At 45.5% G+C, this 17,336-nt stretch overlaps 1 protein-coding gene across 1 annotated transcript in view; it reads right to left on the minus strand.

Moving 5' to 3' along the window:
• Positions 1-17,336, minus strand: part of E2f7 (E2F transcription factor 7) — a 38,800-nt gene that overhangs the window by 11,960 nt on the left and 9,504 nt on the right. Inside the window, exons 4-7 of the mRNA XM_005068058.4 lie at positions 13,774-13,942; positions 9,000-9,290; positions 8,253-8,411; positions 6,787-6,921 (exon numbers count right to left, since the gene is read on the minus strand). Of these exons, the coding sequence (XP_005068115.2) occupies positions 6,787-6,921; positions 8,253-8,411; positions 9,000-9,290; positions 13,774-13,942 (754 nt within the window). The remainder of the gene's footprint in view (positions 1-6,786; positions 6,922-8,252; positions 8,412-8,999; positions 9,291-13,773; positions 13,943-17,336) is intronic.

A 17,336-nucleotide genomic window follows, 5' to 3' on the forward strand; every position in this document is an offset into this window, starting at 1 on the left:
CCAGATTGGAGCAAGATGTTCTTCAACCCGAATTAGAACAGGTCTGCCGTTTTCAAGCTCGGTTAGGGCCCAACAGCAAAGGAAAAACTGCTCGTGTTCAGCTCCGCATGCGTAGTTTGAGATTCAGTTTCAAGATGAACCGAGATCAGCTCTCACTCCGAAGCTCCAGGGCAATGCAGAGGAGAATTTCAGCTTTCTACTTTGTTTTATTATTTCTTTTTAGCACAGGTAGAGGTTTGGTTACCAAGTGACCAAGGAATTAGGTCAGCAGATGTCAGGGCTGAAGGGATGAACAGTGAGAATAGGCTAGGGCCAGAAGACCATTTTATGTTTCAAGGAGCCAGAGTGAAGTCAAGATGGAAATGTCTGCAGCTCAGGCAGCCACCCCCAGGGTTCGGACAATAATTCCTGCTTTGTTTGTGTTTATTTCTTTTCCACTCAAAGCATACAGATTTTAATTATAAATCTGATTTGACATGCCGAAAAGTCCACCTAGAGTTTTAGAAAATGCACTTTGACCTAATGCCACTTTAAAACAGAACCAAAAAAATTAAATCTTTGTGGCTTTCACTGTCAGGTAACAAAAGTCCAATATATGTTCCTTTGATAAAATCAGAAGTATAAAGCAAAAAGAAAAATTAGGTAAAGCTAGTCCCAGGGGCCACATTTGCTGGCTCTCCTGAATCAAATAAAACAGAGCAGAAATGTATACACCCGTGGCTCTTAGAATGCGAGGCATCAGATCTGGGACGACAGCGACCCTTAGGGCAGAAATGAAATTAAGCAAGCTTAGACTTTCCTAAACTACTGCCAGCAGGAGGTTTCTAGGTTGGGGTGCAGGAACTTGATAGCCTCCCCAGGCTGAGGGCGCAGCTGGGAGGACTCAGCACAGTGGCAGCTAGAGTTTACAAGGCAGAATACTGGAGAGGACAACTGAATAGACAGAAAGCCGGGGGCCTGCAAAGGGCTCCCCAGAGCACTCTGCAGAATGAGGAATCGGAACACGAGGAATCGGAACACTATGCGAGGTGAGGGAAAGAAGCACAGTGTGTGTGTGTGTGTGTGTGTGTGTGTGTGTGTGTGTGTGTGTGTGCGCGCGCGCGCGCACGCGCGCGCTGTGCGTTGGAGGTGTTGAGCCAGGGAGAAGAGCCTCCTATAGCTCACACAGGGCAGGGACAAGAGGAGGAGAACCTCACTGCAGGGGCATCTTTGAGAGCACTAAAAACAATGTTGCATTGGCAGCGGGAAGTGGTCCAGCCCTCTGTTCACATCTGAGGATGATGCTTAGGTAGATCCCACATCTTGGCCACGGTGAATAGTGCTGTAACAGCCGTGAGAGTGCAGACACCCCCCTCCACACACTGATCTCAGCTCCCTTGGCGACTGGTGGGACTGCCGGATCACACAGTAGCTTCGGCTCTCATTTCTGAGGAACCTCCATATTGCCGCCCACTATTGCAAACATTGCAAAGTAGTTATTACTCTGCAATCCTAGCAATGATATGGCTCCCCCTTTCTCCATATCCAAAGTGTGCATTTTGGTCTTTTTGATAAACAGTCATTTAATTGGAGCGAGACATTTCCCTGTGGATTTCTCTTGATTTCCACTTCTCCTGTGAACAATAACCTTAAGCATTTTCTCATGCTTGGTGGGCATTTGGATTTCATTCACTTGAGAAATGTCCATTTCAGTTTGTGTAACCATTTTTACCCATCTCACCTTCCTGTTGAGTTGTTTCAAATTCATTTTATACTTTGAAAATCATTCCTTGTCAGAGAGTTTATAACCACCTACCCCCATTCTGTGGGGTTTCTTCATCGTTGGTTGTTTACATGACTATACAGAAGCTTTTTATTTTGATGTAATCTTATTTTCCAATGGTATTTGTCGACTATGCTTTTGAGATTGTATTTTTAAAAATTTTGTTCAGATTAATGTCCTGAAACAATCATATACTTGTTTTTCATTTAATTTTTAATGAGATGAGGCTCCAGTATCTTATGAAAATGCTACCGTTTTCTTGGCACCATTTATGGGAGAGACTTTCTTCAGACAGCGCTCTCGTCACAGTCAGCTGGCTGTAAAGAGGACTTATTTCATGGTTCCTCTCTTTGCCAGCATCATTCTGTTTGGATGTTCTACTCTATAGAATGTTCCGAAGCCAAGTACTGTGATGCTTCTGGTTTACTGTTTCTGGTTCAGATTTGGTCTAGCTCTTTGTGGGGGTCTTCTGTGGTTCTAAAAACTTTTCCCCCCTCCATTTTGTTTTTGGTCTCTATTGTAATCCTGACTGCTGTCCTGGAATATAATATGTAGATAGGCTGGTCTAGAACTCACATAGATCACCTGCCTCTACCTGTCAAGTGTGGGCTTTTGCTAGTCACCACTGTGACAGCATTACAGCCCATCTCTCCTCTGACATCTAGGAATGCTGGCTTTGTATGCTTGGGTGCTGGGGGCATATATAAACACAACCGAAATTTCTGATGGAATCCATCCTTGTTACTAAATGTTTTTTTTTAACACATAACCCTATTTTATCTGATATTAAAAACAGTTACTGCTCATTTCAGTTTCTATCTGCATGGTATATTTTTGCTACCTTTACTTTGTTATGTAGCTCACCGTTTCAGTGTATCCATTTTAATGGGGGGGGATCTGTATACATTCCCTGTCATCACAAATCATTTATACTAATCATTTTGTTCATTCTTTTCAGGACATCTTCCTCTCTTTGTCTTTGATGTTTGGTTTGCTACATCAACACAATTTGATTATTTCTTTTATACAGCTACTCTGCTAATGTTTTATATCCGTATGATATACCGATCCTTTTGCTTCTAGTGTTAAGACTACTTTAGAGATTTACAAGTTATTGCATTTATTTTACACCTTTGCGTGTGCGAGTATGTGTCTGCACTTGCACAGAATGCATTGGAGGTTAGAGAACAGCTTGTGGGTAGAGGGCTTGGACACACATTTTCAGGCTTGGCTGCAGGTGCTATTCTGGCAGGGATGAATTTCATCAGTTTTTGTTTGTTTTACAAAAAATTTCTGTCTCAGCTTCCAAAACAATACAGAGAAACCCTGTCTCGAAAAACAAAAAAACAAAACAAAACAAAATTCTGTCTCATTTCTCAAGGACTGCTGTCTTAGAAATATACTTTTCATCTTTTGGCTTCTTGAGACAGGTTTCTTTGTGTAGCCCTGGTTACCCTGGAACTCACTTTGTAGACCAGGCTGGCCTTGAACTCACAGAGATCCTCCTGCCTCTGCTTCCTGAGTGCTGGGATTAAAGGCGTGCGCTACCACTTCCTGGCATGACTTCTCTCTCTCTCTCTCTCTCTCTCTCTCTCCCTCTCAATTAACAATTTTTCCCCTTTTGGGATTAAAAATTATGCCATTACTGCCCACATTTGTGTAGGTGAGCAACTTGTAATGTGGATGCCAGAAACATCTGAATCCCTCAGAGTTAGAGTTTAAGGTGTTTGCAGGGCTAGTTATGGAGGTGTTGACATCCTAACTGGTTCTCACAGTTGTGCTCTCAGGTCTCTTACCCACTTACTGAGTCCACTTCCTCTTTGGGGATTCTGAATACATCACCTTATCTTCTCCTGGTGCAAGGCTCTGGTTGAGGGGTCTGCTGGAGCAATGGGAATGCCACTTGCCACCTGTGTCTTGTGCTTTTAAGTTTGATAATGACATGCCTCAGAGAGGTGTCCCATCTCATAGATTGTGTGTGTGTGTGTGTGTGTGTGTGTGTGTGTGTGTGTGTGTGTGTGTATGTGCGTGCGCATGCGTGAGCCTGGGTGCTTCTTGAGATTGGATTTCTGTGTCATTCCTAGGAGTTGGTGGCTTTTACAACAGTTTCTCCATCGGTGTTGGTTTCTCAGGCTCTTTACTGTCCCCCCCCTTCCGGAACACCACCAGATGAATGCTTGCTTACTTATGGTTGAGTAAGTATCAAAGGCATTGTTTTTCTTTTTCCTTTGTTTGAAGATTGTCAAGTTCAGAATTCTTTTTTGTTTATTTGTTTGCTTTTGTTTTTTTTTTTTTGAGACAAGGACTGGGTCCACTTAGGGAAGGTCTGGTGGCTGCTTTTAAAGTCTTGGAGGAATGGGCCACTCTTTCTGGGCAGTGAGGGAGATGCTCTGTAGGTGGGTCAAGCTTCCCTTCCCAGAGGCTTAATGGGACTGTGGCACTGAGGGCTTCAGCCATCGGCTGATTGCTGGCTTGCTTCTGGTAGGTAGGGTGGGCTGACATGGATGTTCGGTAATTGTGGGGCAACGAGAAGGCGGCAGGAAGAGCCACCTGTTTCTGCAGAGACCTCTAAACTGAGCTACTCAGGGTGGGTTACCTAGGTACAAACCTGAGCTACCAAGAGTGGGTTACCGAGGTACGAACCTGAGCTACCCAGGGTGGGTTACCTAGGTACAAAACTGAGCTACCCAGGGTGGGTTACCTAGGTACAAAACTGAGCTACTCAGGGTGGGTTACCTAGGTATGTCCTGGGATGAGGACAGTTACCAGGCCGGGTCACAAGGCTGAGCTGGCTGAACCACTTTGGGAAGTTTCCTGGTGGGGTGAACTGAACTTCAAGATGAAAGGACTCCTGGGGCCTGTGAGGGCTTCTGGCTTTTCCACTGACACCTTACGGGTGCCTGTGGCTTGAGTGGAGACTGTGGGGCCCTCTTGCTCACTGTCCCTGGATTCGGGGTTGACTGGGGAGACTGGCACTTCCACCTTCTCAGGTCTATTGTGATGTCCCTCTGTGCCCTTGACACTTGTGACCTCTCTGCACTCCAGGGAGGTTGCTGTTCACCAGGTATCTGTAGTCTGCCCTCTTGTGGATGTCACTCTAGGGAGCCATTTTAAGTAGCAGGATCACTAACAAAAAGTAGAGTGGTGTAAACACACGGCCCTACAGCCGGTGAAACTGACACTGGAAGCCCTGTCCATACAGCCACATTCACGAATGTGTCCACTGGGAAACTCAGTGCCCCTCCCCCACTTTTGTTGTTGCTATTTTGCATATATGCAAATGACTCGTTTTAGATTTGTGTCTAAATAAATTTTAATGGGCACCTGTATTCACAAATATGGGATCCATGAATAATGAAGGTCAATTTTACATGACTTACTGCTAATTCTAGGATTATCCACACCGATCTACAGTGGCAGAAGCAGAGCCACAGTCATCTAGGGATGAGCCAGCAGCGGGAAATGAAGGACGGGACACCGTGAGGAAGTTATCCTCATCACAGTCATTATTTAGCCCAAGTTACGTATACAGAACTCATCAAAGTGTAACTATGCTATTTACTGCATCTCAGCGATACTCCAATCAAATTAAAAAGGAAACACCCACATAAAATCAACTACGGTGCTGGTGAGAAAGAAGAGAGACACTTAGGAAGCTAAAATATGAGAACCTTAAGGGGCGAAGAAGAAATCAAGGAGTTTCTAAACGTGGCCACTGGATTGACCATAGCGTCAGTAACAGAGCAGGAGAATACAGAAGAAATAGGTTGCTGAAAGGTTGAATTTGCAATCTCTGATCGGCATGCACATCATCCTTCCTGCATCGGAACAGAGTTCTGGCAGCCGTGGTCTCACAGGCTGTGCACAAATCTGAACTCCTTGGCTTCTCATGGGGTTGGTATTTGAGCTGAGATAACAAAATCATGTGTCACAGAAGGATGCCTGGGTCAGGTATAGAGATTATGTGACACTGCTCCCCTTCTGTCTTTGTGTAGGTAGACTGTCATAATGGTGAACTATGTCTTAGTGGCATATATCTCGGAATGAATGCCTACCACTAAGCAAGGGACGGCTATTTTTAATGCTGATAAGGAGAAGGCGTCACAGGTGAAGAGAAGCCAAAGGTACAGAAGCAAAAAACAAAACAAAACAAAACCCCATGAAGTCTTTTCTTTCGGGTAAGCAAGGGCTGCCCCACACAGCCTGAATCTCTCATGGAATGAAGGATAGTAAATGGCCTGCAGTCTACACTCAGTAAGTACTTGCTGTGTTGAAGTAGTTATACTTGATATTAAGGAATTTTTATCTAGGCCTTAATGTGTCACCATGGAGGCAGAGAGCTGTTATCTTTTATAAGTCCTAGTTACGTGGCATAAATATGTGCCACTACGCCAACACTGAAAGAGTAATTTAAAAACAATTTGATTGGCTGGTGCCCAGGCAGCGTGGCTGCAGGTAAAGTCCCTTGCACAGAAGACCCATTCCTTGACTGCACTGAAATAAGCACAGGCGATACCTTTGATCATGGTTTGTCAAGATCCTGGTATGTTTAACCTTTTAACTAAATTACATAAAAGGTATTCAATATGTCCCCACTAGGTTTAGAAGCTACCTTATGTCACGCTAGCTTTGTGAGTAACTGATTATAGTTTCTAAATGGTATGTGGGATTTCCCTGAAAAGCCATGGTTTCTTTTGCTGCCGCAGAAACAACTCTGAGTTTAGAAGAGTCACTCTAAATGTTTAGTCCTAAACTTGCAGGAAAAAGGTCCAGAACAAAATAAAAACTCACAAATAAGTCTACTTTAACAGTTACATAAACCCACAGACTTCTAGTGTTTTCCTTCCTGATGTGTCTGAGACAACCAGCACCTACGCTTTCTGGATAGTAACTATCGTTCCAAGAATGACATCATTAGTTGAATGTTCAGTGTGGCATAGAGAATGGGAAAAGACCAATTTTGCTGCTAGATGTATAATTAAGGCACTCTACAGCAGGCCCGGGGCAAAATCGTATCTCCTTACCAATGGAGCTGAAGTCCACGGGCCCGATCCACTTGAAGGCTGGTTTGCGGCCTCGCTCTTCTGTGAGGTGCACCTTCTTTATCAGAGCCAAGCTGGTCAGGACATTGGCTATGTCATAGAGCCGCCGTACCTTTGCTTGAAGATATAAAACACAACTATGGTCACGCCGTGTATAATGCCACCGCGTTTCAGTTTATGTGACAGGGAACATCCCTCAGCTACCACATAGACCTTCAGAGGATGGGTGGCATGAGACTGATGGCTGTCATGGCATCATGGGAGATCTATGCACCCGAAGCATCTACAGACACATGAATGTCAGGAGGACAATGCGTCCTTCCCTTCGCACAACTTCGCATCTCGTGAAAGAGTCCTCTGCTGACAGGCACGGGGCTCCACAGTGGCAGAAATGCAGGGGGAAACTGATTAAAGGCTGATGGAACAGAACTCTGGTATGTGGCCAACAAAAGATTGCCCTGCACATTCCCCAGCAAGAGGTGGTGGCAAGTGCTTCACAGGCAGCTGGCCCGTGACAATGACAGACAGGGCTTCCCTAGGGTCCCCGTGAAGCCACACTCCTGGTATACGGGACGCTGAAGATTCAAGGTCATGAGGCACCATTTTGAAAAAGAGCAGTTGCTCACCTGAAACCCTGGCCAAGGCGGAGGGATGTGAGGGCGTGGCCTGCATCAAAAAGCGCTTTGGAGAAACATTGGAAAATGCATGTACGAAGAGGGTGGTACCTCCGGTGTCATGTTAAAGAACAGGACAGGATGGCCTGTCTGCTTTTCCATTCAAGAACTGGAGATGGGCCAGCTGTCCACTTGATGTCAGGGCCAAGGCAGGGGCTGGGATTTATCTTAACCACTGTACCCGCAGGGCGGCTATTATCCCAGCCAAGAACAAAACACAACTTGGGAATGATGAGCTCATGGCTCCTCACCAGGGCAGAGGGCACAGACTGTGCAGCTAAGCTCAAAGGGGAAGAAATGTGCAAGGGTGTATGTGACACCCAGAGACTCTGTCTCCCTTCTGAGCCTGACCCCCTCCCCCTCCCCCAACCCTGGCCATTCCAGGGGTGCTTACCTGGAGCAAACTTTCATCTCCACCCTTCAGGGAAGTAGGCGGGGGATGGGGAGAAAAGGGGAAAGAAGACTCAGGCACTCTGTCTTGGAAGCATCACCAAAGAACGCAAATGGACCACACCCTCCCGGGCCTGGGCTTTCGGGGAGCTTTCTGCCTCGCCCTGCCCACTGTACTCTCGGAGGAAAAGGGATGGTGGGGGGTTCTATGAGCTTCTTGACCGCTTATAGCACCAAGGCTTTTATGAGCACAAGGAATACATTTCTCCAAAACCACCACCATCAATAAGGCCCCTCTTTGGATATATCATTTCCGAGGCAGGGAACCACATCAGCAATCCTGCCCCTCTTGTGCCGACGCATGGATTAGGTGAAGGCTCTTACTTTTAAATTTACTGTGGTCCGGGGTGTCTTGGCTTTCTTCTATGAGGATTTTGGCAGCCACGTCTAGGGTAACAATCTTGGTTTTGGAGACAAGGAAAAGCATGACAAACTTCTGGCTCATAATTCTTAGGGATTTGTCTTTGCGGCTATTTGCAGAGGCTGGAAAGGGGAAGAAAAATAAAAAGCATCAGAACGTGGACTTACCACAAGAAAGACTTTGCTCGCAGTTTCGCAGAGCTACCTCACTGCACTAGCACACGGAGGGATCATCCGGTAACAGAAGCCCACTGGAAGCACATCACAAAAATATGCCCATAAAGAAATCGGGAGGATTTCCCCGCATCTCGTAAGATGACTGGTTTTCAACTGCTCTTACTGCTTCTTACTTGTGTCACATAATAGAAGCCACATGGCAGTTTTCCTTAAGCAACTCTGTGAAGAGATTATGCAGACAGATAAAAGGAGAGGGGTAAGGATCAGGAGTTGTTTTTGGAACACCAACTCTCCTCTCAAAAGCAAGAACTCCAGTTCCGCGTTGTGCGTGTACAAGTTCACATGTGCGGGCGTGTATGCTTGTGTGGAGTGGGTGCTTGCACATTCGTGTGGGGCCCTCTGCCTTTCTTCAGAACAAGAGTGTATCCCCCCAGGGCTGTCAAACTGGCAGTTCACATCTTAGTGGTCAGTTTTTTTTTAAGGGACCACTACTCCCTTTGCCATTCATTATTCATGAGTTTATAATGGACTCACAGGATGGGTAGTCGGATTCAGAAAAATCAAGTAGGTGTTGCTCTTGGCAATCTGGGGAGCCGTCTTTCCTGCGTTCTCCAAACCTATATTCCACCAAGTCCAGCTCCTTTTGTTGGAGGCAGGCCATCTGCTCTTCGTATTTCTGCTCCTCCCCCAGTCTCTGTAGTGTCCTCAGGGTTTTGGGCAGGCTGTGCCGACCATGCCAACCATACTGATTCTTAGCCACCCGGCTGACCAGATGCAGGGACTCCAGCACGTTGACGATGTCATAGATGCGTCTCCTTTCCACACCTGTTTGCAAAGGAGAGGGCAAAAAGACATCACACCAGTGGACATTTCTGCATAGCCACTCCTGAAGGCCTGGGACGTTTCTGTGAACTATGTGACTGATGTCCAAGTTGATGCCCATCAACTGTGGATAATGACTCAGGCCATCTGAGGAAGACTCAAACAGGCCCAGTGTCTTCTTCTTGGGACCCAACCTTCAAATACCACTAGGGTAATATCTTCTTGAGATTGCCAGACTACTGTCTGTGTGGCCCTGAAAGCACAGCACCTGTGCTGCCTCAGACCTGTTAGGCCAACCATTATGGTGGCATGCCAGTGTGACAGCAGCATGCCTGCTGGACTCGGCAGCTGGCTGCTGGTGACCTGCATTCCTAATGGTGGACTTGCATTAGCGCCTCGTCTCACTGCTGTGACAAAGGCAATGTAAGGAAGGACTTATTCTGACTCATAGTTCGGGCAGACAGTCCACCATGGTGAAGAAGTCAGAGGGGAGGGCTGGGAGGCAGAGGCTGCACCTACAGTCAAGAAGCAGAGAGATGAAACTGGAGTTCAGCTAGTCCTGTCTTCTCACGTTGGTCATTTGGGGACCCTACCCCGTGGGACTGTGCTGCCGCATTCTGGGTGGGTCTTCACTGCTCAATTAGATGCTTCTAGAGACAAACTTGTAGGCTCACCCAGAGGTGGGTTCCTGTGATGAGCCTAAATCCCGTCATTACACTGACGGCAAAGATTAACCATCACGAAACTATAGAATGAACTGTCACCTCATCACTGAACCCTTTCTTGGGGGTTTGAATAGGATGGACCGTCACCTCATTACTTGGCAGTCCTGTCCTTTCTTGGGGGTATGAATGATGTAACAGAAAACGAATATACTAATTCTCTGAACAGTATGGTAAGGAAAATATTGCTTCTGGTTTTGAACGGGCAACTCCAGATTCAAGGGCTTGGATTCCCTTCTTGTGTCGCTGGAGGAACACAAGTCCCCTATTTGCCATGGCTTGTAGTAAGTCGCCTTGCTCTCTCATTCACCATTTGCTAATAAGCTGGCCAACAGTGAAGGACAGTACAGGCCTTCCATGAAAACAAAACTCACCATCCACTTCGCTGTAGCTTCTCTGTACTACCCCAAGCAGGGTTTTTCTTCTAATTACTGCAAGTATGTATGCTGGTTAAGCATGGAAGGCTCTAGAATCAGACTGCCGGGACATGCATCCTCAACCTACCCCTTATAAGTGGTCCACTCTAGGAAGTTACTTAACATCTTCACGGTGTAGTACTTTCTTATAAAATAATTAAGTTTGAGCATAAAAGTAAAGGGTCCTCAACAGTTGTTAATTTTATCTAAATGTTTGCACGGTTTGGTGTTATACCTTCTTTGTATAACAAAGCTTGCCTGAAGATGAGAGGGTGGGAATAGCTAACCATAGAGGTCTATAACAATATGTTGTTTGTTTATTTTTTAGGTTTTCAAGACAGGGTTTCTCTGTGTAGCTTTGGAGCCTGTCCTGGAACTCATTCTGTAGACCAGGGTCTATGGTTAGCTCTGCCCTCTGAACTTCAGGCAAGCTTTATTTGTTATACAAACAAGGTATCTCCACAGTTTGGAGCTACCTAAAACCCCCACTAACACAAAGAGTCACAGCAGCAGATTTTAAACACCTCTGGTCCATGACTCACTCTGTTGTGTAACAGCCCCAGGCCTGCTGTTGCCTTTGCTCTCATCTGAGCATCTATGCTGAAGCCTTCAGGCGCTTTGCAGAAAACCCAGACTGGCTGTACGGATGTGCCATTTGTCTGGTTTTCCAGAAACAGACTCCGCGAGGGTAACTTTGGGCTCTTTCTTCACAGATACAAGAAAGACACCAAATAACAGAGACAACTCTGGGCTGAAGAAGTGCTTTACCACGCACATGAAGAGGCATTTCACGGTCTGACATTTCCAGGCATGACCCTGATTGGCCTCCCCAACCCCCCCAGGCTTGGTGCCAGCTGCCTGCTGGAAGGCACTGGCAGCAGCCTCTTGTCTAGAGCTGTCTGGGTCTTCACCTCATAGTAACGCATGCTGTTTGGCCTGCACCATCCCCAAACCTTCCCATTAGAAATGTCATGTGAATGCAACTGAGACGCCCTGGGGCTGGCCATATGACTGTCTGTTGTGCTGTTTTGTGCTTGATAATAGCTGTTTGGTCTCCACCTCGTGGCCAGGCATCACAAGAAAGGAAAATGGAAGATAATTGGGACTGCTTTGAGAGCAAGGCGTTATGTGTAAAGGGGCACTTGGTGGGTTCTTTTGGTTAACACCAAACGTGGCAGCCCCTTGCCAGCTTAATCACTCATCACTTCAATCATGCCCAAGTTTTGCTCTTTAGGGGGGCTGTGCTCCTAAAGTTGCATTCACAGGACTCAAGACTTTTAGGCTCCTCTGTGGCTTGCTGGGAGGGAGGTTTTCCCTGGCATTCTGCCACCTTTTGCTTTTGTGCTGAGGTGGTCTTACTCAATCTACTGATGGTCCCAGTTGTACATCCAAGGACATAATGACCAAATGAGGTGACAGTCTATCCTATGTTCTGTGACGCTTAATCATACAGTAGTAACTTAATGACGACCACCATTTTTCCTTGTCTATTTCCTTAGGCACTGACCGAGAGACCATTACTCGGCTCAGCATCAAGCACTGTTCTGTTTTCTGTTCATTAAAGTTATTCCCAAGTCTTTAAATGCTTACTCATTAACACCAGATTCAGATCTGCATCGCAGCAGACCCTGGAAACAACAGCTGGAAACTCTGCCCATCTTTGAGTAAATGGTGGCCTTTTAAATTAGGGAGCAAGGGGTTCGGACTTAAGGCCAGGAGATGGTCACCCAGGAAACCAGCTCCTAGGGAGGGACACTAGCTTTCACCCTCACATGAGAAGAGACGGCAATACATCTGACTTAGCAGGCCTGTGTCGTCCTGGGGCATTGGGAGGCTGTTGTGAAAATCTCTGGAGTTCCGTTCCAGGAAGCTATGACATGGCATGTTTGCAGGTGCTATGAGTAAAAGACCCCTCTTTTATCCTCCATGGGACTGCAAGGTCCCCCTAAACATCTTTGGATTCCACTTGAACACCAGTGCAGAGCCTCCACAGAATACATGCAGGGGTGTAGGAAGACTTCATGATCCCTAATGAGGATACTGCATGATCTGTTTGTTAACCCCTGTTTTCTGCCAGACTGTTTTCCAGGAACCCTGCCAGGCCTGAGTTAAACACAGTAGTCATATTAGCTCAACTCTGTGACATCTCGGCAGTTTATGTTACAGTCAAAAGAGGGTTAATAGCTTCTCAACGTTCTTATAAGTTGGGGAAGTTCAGAGCCAGGCCCTGTGTGACCCAAAGTCTAGCCCATGGTCTTTCCATCAGAAACAACCGCCTCTTCACTGTCTCAGTTTCCCACAGCCAGAACCTTCTCAGCTCTCAGCCTGGGTGACTCAGACTGACAGCCCACTATTCTGGGATGTTTCTAGGGGCTATGGAAGACAGACAGATATGAAACACAAACTATTAACCGTTCATTTATCTTATCCCTTCAGATACTCCTCCATACAGCAAGCTTTCTTGTTTATTATGTGGATACTCCTATAATACCTCCAGATGAGCATGATTTCTAGTCAATGACTGTCAACAGTTCAGCCATCCTGAAATACAGCCCCTGTCCACCAGGGGTCCCTCATCCAAAGTGACAGTGTATGTATTTGCAGCTGTGCAGGCGTCACAGGTTAAACATACGCCGGCCACGTGAACACATGCATTCTTTGTTAGGAAGCCTGGCTGTTTGAGTTATGTCCAGCTGTGCATTTTCTGTCCTGAAAGGCCTGCTGTGAAGATGGCGGCACAGGGCTTCAAGCATCGTGTTCTTGCTCTCGACTTTTTGCTTTATATAGGAAATGATGCTAGTTTCCAAACTCTTGGAAGCATTATTAAGAATGAAGAGCAAGATATCGGTAATTTTCTTTATGAGACAGGGCCTATGCTGGCCCCAAATTTACAGTCCTCCTACTTATGTCTCATAAGTACTGGGATTATAGGTATGTGCTGCCAGATACAGCTTATATTTTTAGTTTCCGAATATGAATTTAAAATGAGATTAATCGGTAATATAAGTATAAACATATTACCTTTTACAATGAAACACATTCTTTCTTGTATGGTATTCATGGTTAAATCCATTTTGTACAACCTCAGCAAATTCTCCACCACTGACCTATAGTCCCAACCCCCCACACTTTTAAGACTGAAACCCCCGGAGTTTCCATTTGGACCTTTATTGTGGATTAGGCTTCCGTGAATTCTACGAATACCTAAGGGAGATTTAGTGAGGATGGAGGCAGCCACCCAATCCCGTCCTCTGTTAATAGAGGAGGCTTCTAGATGCCTCTGGCCCACCCGAGGTAACCCACTGCCACAGGCAACAACAGGTCCTCAGTTAATAGGGTGATACATACCAAGACTGACGGCGACTTCATCGAGGGAGATGGTGGTCTTTTCAGTGGACAAGGGGTAACTTGGGTAGCGAGCGAGAAACTTCTGGCACAGCAGCCCTAAGCTTTTCTGTTTCCTGCTTGGCCTTTGCTTCTCATAGTCGTCCACAGCACCGTCGCCAACGACATCAAGCTACGGAGGGCAGACACAGGGGGAGGAGATGCCATGGTTACCGCCTTAACTGCTGCTGTTAGAAAAGCTGCTGGCAAAACGGTCCCAATCCGCACCGCTCAAGATTCCAGCAAAAAACAACGTCTAGTCTGGTTTTCTTATTATCTTCTCTGGACTAAGCTGTTTCTCACTTATACCACGAGGCCGAGACTCATGGGTACAAGTCTAAAACAGGAATGGCGTCCTGTACAGGTTGCTCTACGCCTTCGTCTCCTATGTGGGTGGACCTGGTGGCGGGAGTGGCAGCTGCAGTGGCGGCACTGGAGATGTGGTAGCATCTCAGGCCTCATCTTGGACCAGGTGCGTCAAATCTGCTTCTTACCATTCTGTGACAAAGCATGCGATACAGTGACCTGTTAAACTGTCTTGTATTTCATGATGGATCAAATTTTGGTGAAATTCCACAAGGGCCATTAAGACAAATTCATTTTTGTTTTAAGTATCCTCAGGGAGCATTCTGGTCTCTACCCATATTTAATCAGGTCTCCGCAGGAAAGATAAGGTTTTTTTTAGAAAAGTAGACACCAGAAGAAAAGTGGTAAGAGTATCTCAATAGATTCAGAAGAAGCTGTTGATTAAATTTCATGTTGCATATTCACGAAAACCCAAAAGCTAATATCTGGCTACCTGAGAAACCTTGGAAGTCTTCCCTTAAAACCAGGGAAACAACAAGGATGCCAATTGTTACTGGCCCTCTACTGTCTTCTGCAGGAAATCCTAGTCAGTACGTTAGGACAAGAAAGAAATTGAAGCAAGGATTGGAAAGCACAACCCAAATCTTTTCATTCTGAAAAGGCTATGGCAAGTCACTCAAAAAAATAAATAAAAACAAAAATCTATGGGCCAGGTGGTGGCATTAGCGGCGGCGGCGCAGGCCTTTAATCTCAGTACTTGGGAGGCAGAGGCAGGAGGATCTCTGAGTTCAAGGTCAGCCTGGTCTACAAAGCTACACAGAGAAATCTGGTCTCAAAAAATTAACAACAACCCCCCACCCCAAATCTATGGAAATAAGAGGAATTGGCAAGACAGGTGAATACAGGAAGAGGTGTTTTAAACCCAAGCTGCACTCCTACACAGCAAGAGAAAGGAAGTAGAAAAGGCGGTATTTATAAGAGCAATGAAGATGATGAGGTTTTTAGGGTAAATCTAGCAAACACTCATGATTTTAGAGCAGTGGTTCTCAAAACTGTGGGTTATAACACCTCAGGGGGTTCATATAAGGTATCCCACATATTAGATATTTATGGTTTATAACAGTAACAAAACTACAGTTATGAAATAGCAACGAAATAATTTTTTGGTTGGGTCAGCACAGCACGAGGAACTGTACTGAAGGATCGCAGGGTTAGAAGACTGAGAAGACTGTCTTGGAGAGCACTTACAACTGCAGATATGTACCATTTTCATGGATAGGAGGAGGCTTGGCACCAGAGAGAGGTTAATACTTCTCCAATCAATACAGCCAAATGATTCCTTTTAAAATGGAAATTTAGAGCCAGGCACGGTGGCGCATATTTTTAACCCTAGCACTTAGGGAGGCAGATCTAGCAGAGGCAGGCAGATCTCTGTGAGTTTGAGGCCAGCCAGGTCTACATAGTGACACTTCCTCCAAAGAAGCAAAAGAAAACAGCCAGTTTGGAACATATATGAAAGAAAGCATGAGGAGCGTTTACACATTTTAAGAATATGGTGAAGTTATGCTTTGCCTGCTGGCAAAACTTAGTGCACAATGGTGCTGGCCTCAATCAGGCGAATGGGCAAGGGTTCTTAAAACCGAAGCACACAAATACGGAACTTTGACATGACAAATGTCACACTGCCAAGTGAAAGTGAGCTCCTGAGAAAAGCAGACAATGAAAAACAGACACCAAAAGCGGAGTTCTTGAAAAAGGAATCCCAAATGGACTCACGACTTAAAAAGCAAATTATAAAGAAAATGTAGGAGAACAAGTTTCTAAGCCTGCACTAGAGAAAGATTGTGATACAAAGAGACCATCCATATGCATTTTCTTATGCGCATGTGTGCATTGCCCACAGAGGCCAGAAGAAGGCAGTGAAGCCCTCTGGAACTAGAGTTCAGTGGGTTGTGAGCCACCACGTGGATGCTGGGAACTGAACTCATCATCTACAAGAGCAAGTGTTCCTAAGCACTGAACTATCTCTCTAGCTGCCAGAAGATCACCCTTAGAGGAGATTGTAGGGGCTAAAGAGATGGGCTCAGTCACTAAATTTAGAGGACCCAGATTGGGTTCCCAGAATCCATGTGGCGGTTCAGAACTTTCTGCAACTTCACTTTCAGGGAATACAGGGCCCCCTTCTGCTCTGCATGGGCATCTGCACACACATGGTACATGAACAGAGAAGCAGGCACACAGGCACACACATAAGTACATTTAAAAAGTAAAAATTAGAATGAAAAACATCCTAAAGAAAGAAGAAAGGATCTATACGGTCTATACACAGAACCGTATTACACATGAGAGCTTTGTGAGCTGAGAACCAAAAGGAAAATCAAATACCAGTTGAACCAAGATATATATGTAATATATGTGACACAAGTAACTGACAACAGCTTAGTGTCAAGAAATGCAACCATCTCCTAGAAACCACTACGAGAGAGAAAAACAACCCTATTCAAATGGACACACACAGAAGAGGAAAACCCATGGTGGCAGCAGTCACGTGGAAAGAATTGTAATTTTACAAGCCACAGAAAGTCACAAGACACCCAGTAACTTGACAAGATGAGCAAATACTATAATAGTCTCAACTTTACAAAGCTTGCAACCCCAGCAGAACAGCCCAAGCAACAGTCTATAAGAGCACAAACATATACAACATAGTGACCTAAAGATTGCAAGAGAATGATAAATTCAGCAGTCCTTATTTGGTGTAAATTATTAAAACTGCTCTGTGCTTGGGGCAGGGATTAAAATGCTATGAAGTCTGATTAGGAATTGTTTTAGGGACATCTGAAATAAGTTCTACCAAAGGAAGGTATCAATATTTTGTTAGAGATTATTAACATCTCTCATTGGGCGACTGTTACTTTCTGTATTTTATCAATAAATGAAAAAAAAGCACTCGTGTGTGTGTGTGTGTGTGTGTGTGTGTGTGTGTGTGTGTGTGTAATAACGAACACTTGGGTAGGTCTGTAACAGACAAAGAGCAGATCTCAGGAAAACCAGAGCAGGGAGCACCACGTGTGTCCCGCCTTCTGGACCCAGAAACCAATGCCCTTAGCCACACTCACATGTGATCTGAGTTCACAGTTTCCGAAGCTGGGCTTCCTGTACTTTTCCAACCAAATAAAATACAGACAAGAAGCCCAGGAAAAGAGCAGACATGCAAGAGG

Source organism: Mesocricetus auratus, unplaced genomic scaffold (genome assembly GCF_017639785.1).
Source record: "Mesocricetus auratus isolate SY011 unplaced genomic scaffold, BCM_Maur_2.0 Super-Scaffold_100011, whole genome shotgun sequence".
Classification (NCBI taxonomy): Eukaryota; Metazoa; Chordata; class Mammalia; order Rodentia; family Cricetidae; genus Mesocricetus; species Mesocricetus auratus.